Raw genomic sequence first — 3,289 nt, forward strand, 5'->3', positions numbered from 1 at the left:
AAGCATATTTGAAATTTGTATTTCAAATACATGTATTTGAAAATACCCATCTCTAATCACCACCACTCCCTGTCAGAATTTACATAATGGGACACATATTTTTTTAAGTTTAATCTAAAGATTGTCTACTCGTACACATCTACACGTCTACGTCTACAAGTCTATTTAAATTAAAATGCTATAGACATGATCAACATCTACTGTATATGAGTCATTACTGTGTTCAACCCGAAAACAAATATCTGACTGACTGTACGATTGCGGCACAATTGTCTTCAAACCCCAGTCATGAACAAAACAGCACATTTGGGGCGTGCCTTGGAATAAGCTGTCTTCAAGGCCACGGCTCAATTGCCTGGCTTCGTTAGTACATTTCTCCTTTTGACTTCAGCCGTGGTGTCTCTCTCAGGTGTTGCTGCTACTGTTGTCTGTGGTGTTCTTGGGGGAGGCACTGGAGGGAGACAGATAGCCCTTAAACAGTCTCAACACTCTCTGCTTGTACGTCTTAATGGCAAAGAAGTAGATGACTGGATCCAAGCAGGAGTTGATGTTCATTAATGAAACTGTCACCTGCAGGAGGAAAACTGTTCAGAATCATTCAAAATCTTTCAAAAATGTTAAGAAATAGCAGATCTACTAGCTCACGAGCTCTACAAGCGACGTGTTGTAAGCTTGTGGTTCAGCTGATTTTGATTAACCAATGTTGCTGGGGACCCCCTGCTGGAACCCCTTCAAGGACCCCTGGAGGTCCCCACTTTTGAGAACCACTGTTCTAGTTAGTGAGCCACTGCAGAACCTACCTGTAGGGACACTTTAAAAGCCCTCAGCTCCCGGCAGGTCGGCTGATGGTGCATCTTCCTCAGCATGAACTGTATCACGTTCAGATGGTACGGGCTGAAGCACACGACGAAGGTGAGGAGGATGAGGAGAATGATGGTGTTGGCCCTGTGATTCCTCCGCGAGCGGCCGCTGAGAGAGCTCTTCTTGGCCGTGCCTCGAAGCGTCAGGTTGATCCTGGCGTAGCAGCTCAGGATGACCGTCAGCGGACAGAAGAAGGAGACGGTGCAGGCCAGGAGCAGGAGGTAGGGGGTGGCAGGGGACCCATCGAAGTTGAGGTACTCCATGCAAGTGCGTCTGCCCTGGCGCTCGTGGAGCATGCTGCGGAACAGCAGCGGGGCCGTCTCCAGTGACACTAGGGCCCACGCGAGGCAGCAGACCCCCCGGACCACCCCCACGCTCCGGAGACACTGCAGCCGGTTTGGATGCACCATGGCCAGGTACCGGTCCAGGCTGATGCAGGTCATGAAGGCGATGCCTGATGAGTTGACAGACACGGTAGACTTGACGAATATATACTGTAGGCTACAATGCATCAGTGGTGGAAGAAGTACTCACACTCACACTATATAAAAATGCACCATTTACTCACATGTTTTACACAAGTAAAAGTATCAATACTGCAATATAGAAATACTCTATTACGAGTAAAAGTCCGGAATTCAAAATGTACTTGAGTAAAAGTAGCCTACAAAGGTAAATGTACTCATTGTGCAGAATGTCAAGTTTTCAAATGTATACATCTTTTGAAAATAGCAGATCTACAAGTGAAATGGGTCGCCATGCGACGCATTGTGAGCTTGTAGATCAGATATTTTCAAATGGCCGAAATGTATGGGTTGAAGTGGTTAATGCATGTTTTGAAATCAAAATCAAAAGTAGTAAGTAACTAGTAACTAAAGTGTTCAAATAATTGTAATGGAGTAAAAGTGCAATATTTGCCTCTGAGATGTAGTGGAGTAGAAGTAAAATTATTTAAAATTGGAAATACTGAATTAAAGTAAAACAATACCTCAAAATTATACTTAAGTACAGTACTTGAGAACATGTACTGTACTTGGTTACTTTACACCACTGCAATGCATGCATGTAACATTACAATGACAAGCAAGCACACAAAGAGAGAGTTTCAGAGAAAAATGAGGGGAAAAAAGAAAACATGCATAGGTGGAGAAACAGACAGAGACAAAGCATAACCTTAACTTTACCTGCATAGGTGTTTGCAAAGAATAGAAGACTGGTCAGCCTGCAGAGCATATCACCGAAGGGCCAGTCAAACTGACGAATGTAGTATATGATTCTGCCCGGCAGCGCCAGAGTGAACAGGGAGTCCGAGAGTGCCAGGTTGAGCAGGTAAATGGATGTGGAGTTGAACTTTTGCCTCTTCTGGCAGATCACATAGAGGACCAGGCCGTTGCCGCAGACACTGATGAGGAACACCAGAGAGTAGAAAATGGGGAAGATGACCACTGCAGCACTCTGGTAGACAAACACATCACAGTTGCTCTCGTTGGTAGAAGAGCCATGTGAATAAATGGCCTCCCGTGTGATGTTGTCTCCAGCCATTTCTCCTGTCATTTAAGAAAATAAGCTCTGTAAATGCAAATGCATACATACTGAAGAGAGGAAGAGAAGAGAAAACAGCACAGCTGTACAGTATATAAGAAGCTGAGAAAGAGAACAGTGGCAATCTGTAAATTAAGATTGTGTAAGATCATAGTGTAATGTAACAATACTCACAAGAGATATACTGTAGGTGCTACACTTCACTAGAGGTGCTACGTGCAGGCTGTACTGTTTGTGTTCTTTGGTTGTCAACACGTGTCAGTGTTGATGCTGAATTGAGCTGGAAGGCTTGAGACACCTGAAATGATTCTAAAGTGTGTCAAGTGCCACCCCCGCACATGATGTGTGACACTGGAGTGCCTACGTAAGATATTGTAGATACAGATAAGGTACCGGCAGGTTTCTGCAGAGGTTATTTTTTTACATGCTTCATTTTATGATTTAATTTCTAAAGATCTATATTTACATTATAGATAGTAGTTGCTTTTGAGCCACCCTAGCGAGGGGCTCTGAGGATGGCTGTGTTGGTCAGTCTGTCCATCCAATACTTTCGCAAATCGGTCCACGGTATCTCTATAGTCAGTGGGGGCGGCAGTGGCTCAGGGGTAGAGTGGCCAGTAGAGCGGCCGGATGGGAACCGCGAGGTTCCCATCAGTTCGATCCCGGGCTCCCCCTTAGTGTCGAAGTGTCCTTGGGCAAGACGCTGAACTCCTAATTGCTCCCTATGAGCAGGTTGGTGCCTTGCATGGTTTCCTCCACCATTGGTGTATGAATGTGTGTGTGAATCGGTGAATGTATTGCACTCTATGTAATCTATGTAAAGCGCTTTGGATAAAAGCATATAAATGCACCATTTACTTTGGTCCGAAACATCTTGAAAACTACT

At 44.8% G+C, this 3,289-nt stretch overlaps 1 protein-coding gene across 1 annotated transcript; it reads right to left on the bottom strand.

Moving 5' to 3' along the window:
• Positions 1-405: 405 nt before the first annotated feature.
• Positions 406-2,403, bottom strand: LOC311064364 (G-protein coupled receptor 183; the record flags this gene model as incomplete). The annotated part of the gene is made up of 3 exons (XM_084084195.1): positions 406-570; positions 801-1,315; positions 2,046-2,403. The coding sequence occupies 3 exons, from the start codon at positions 2,401-2,403 to the stop codon at positions 406-408; spliced, it is 1,038 nt and encodes a 345-aa protein (XP_083940321.1).
• Positions 2,404-3,289: the final 886 nt, after the last annotated feature.

The sequence above is a fragment of the Gymnoscopelus microlampas genome (genome assembly GCF_963454915.1).
Source record: "Gymnoscopelus microlampas genome assembly, chromosome: 17".
Lineage (NCBI taxonomy): Eukaryota > Metazoa > Chordata > Actinopteri > Myctophiformes > Myctophidae > Gymnoscopelus > Gymnoscopelus microlampas.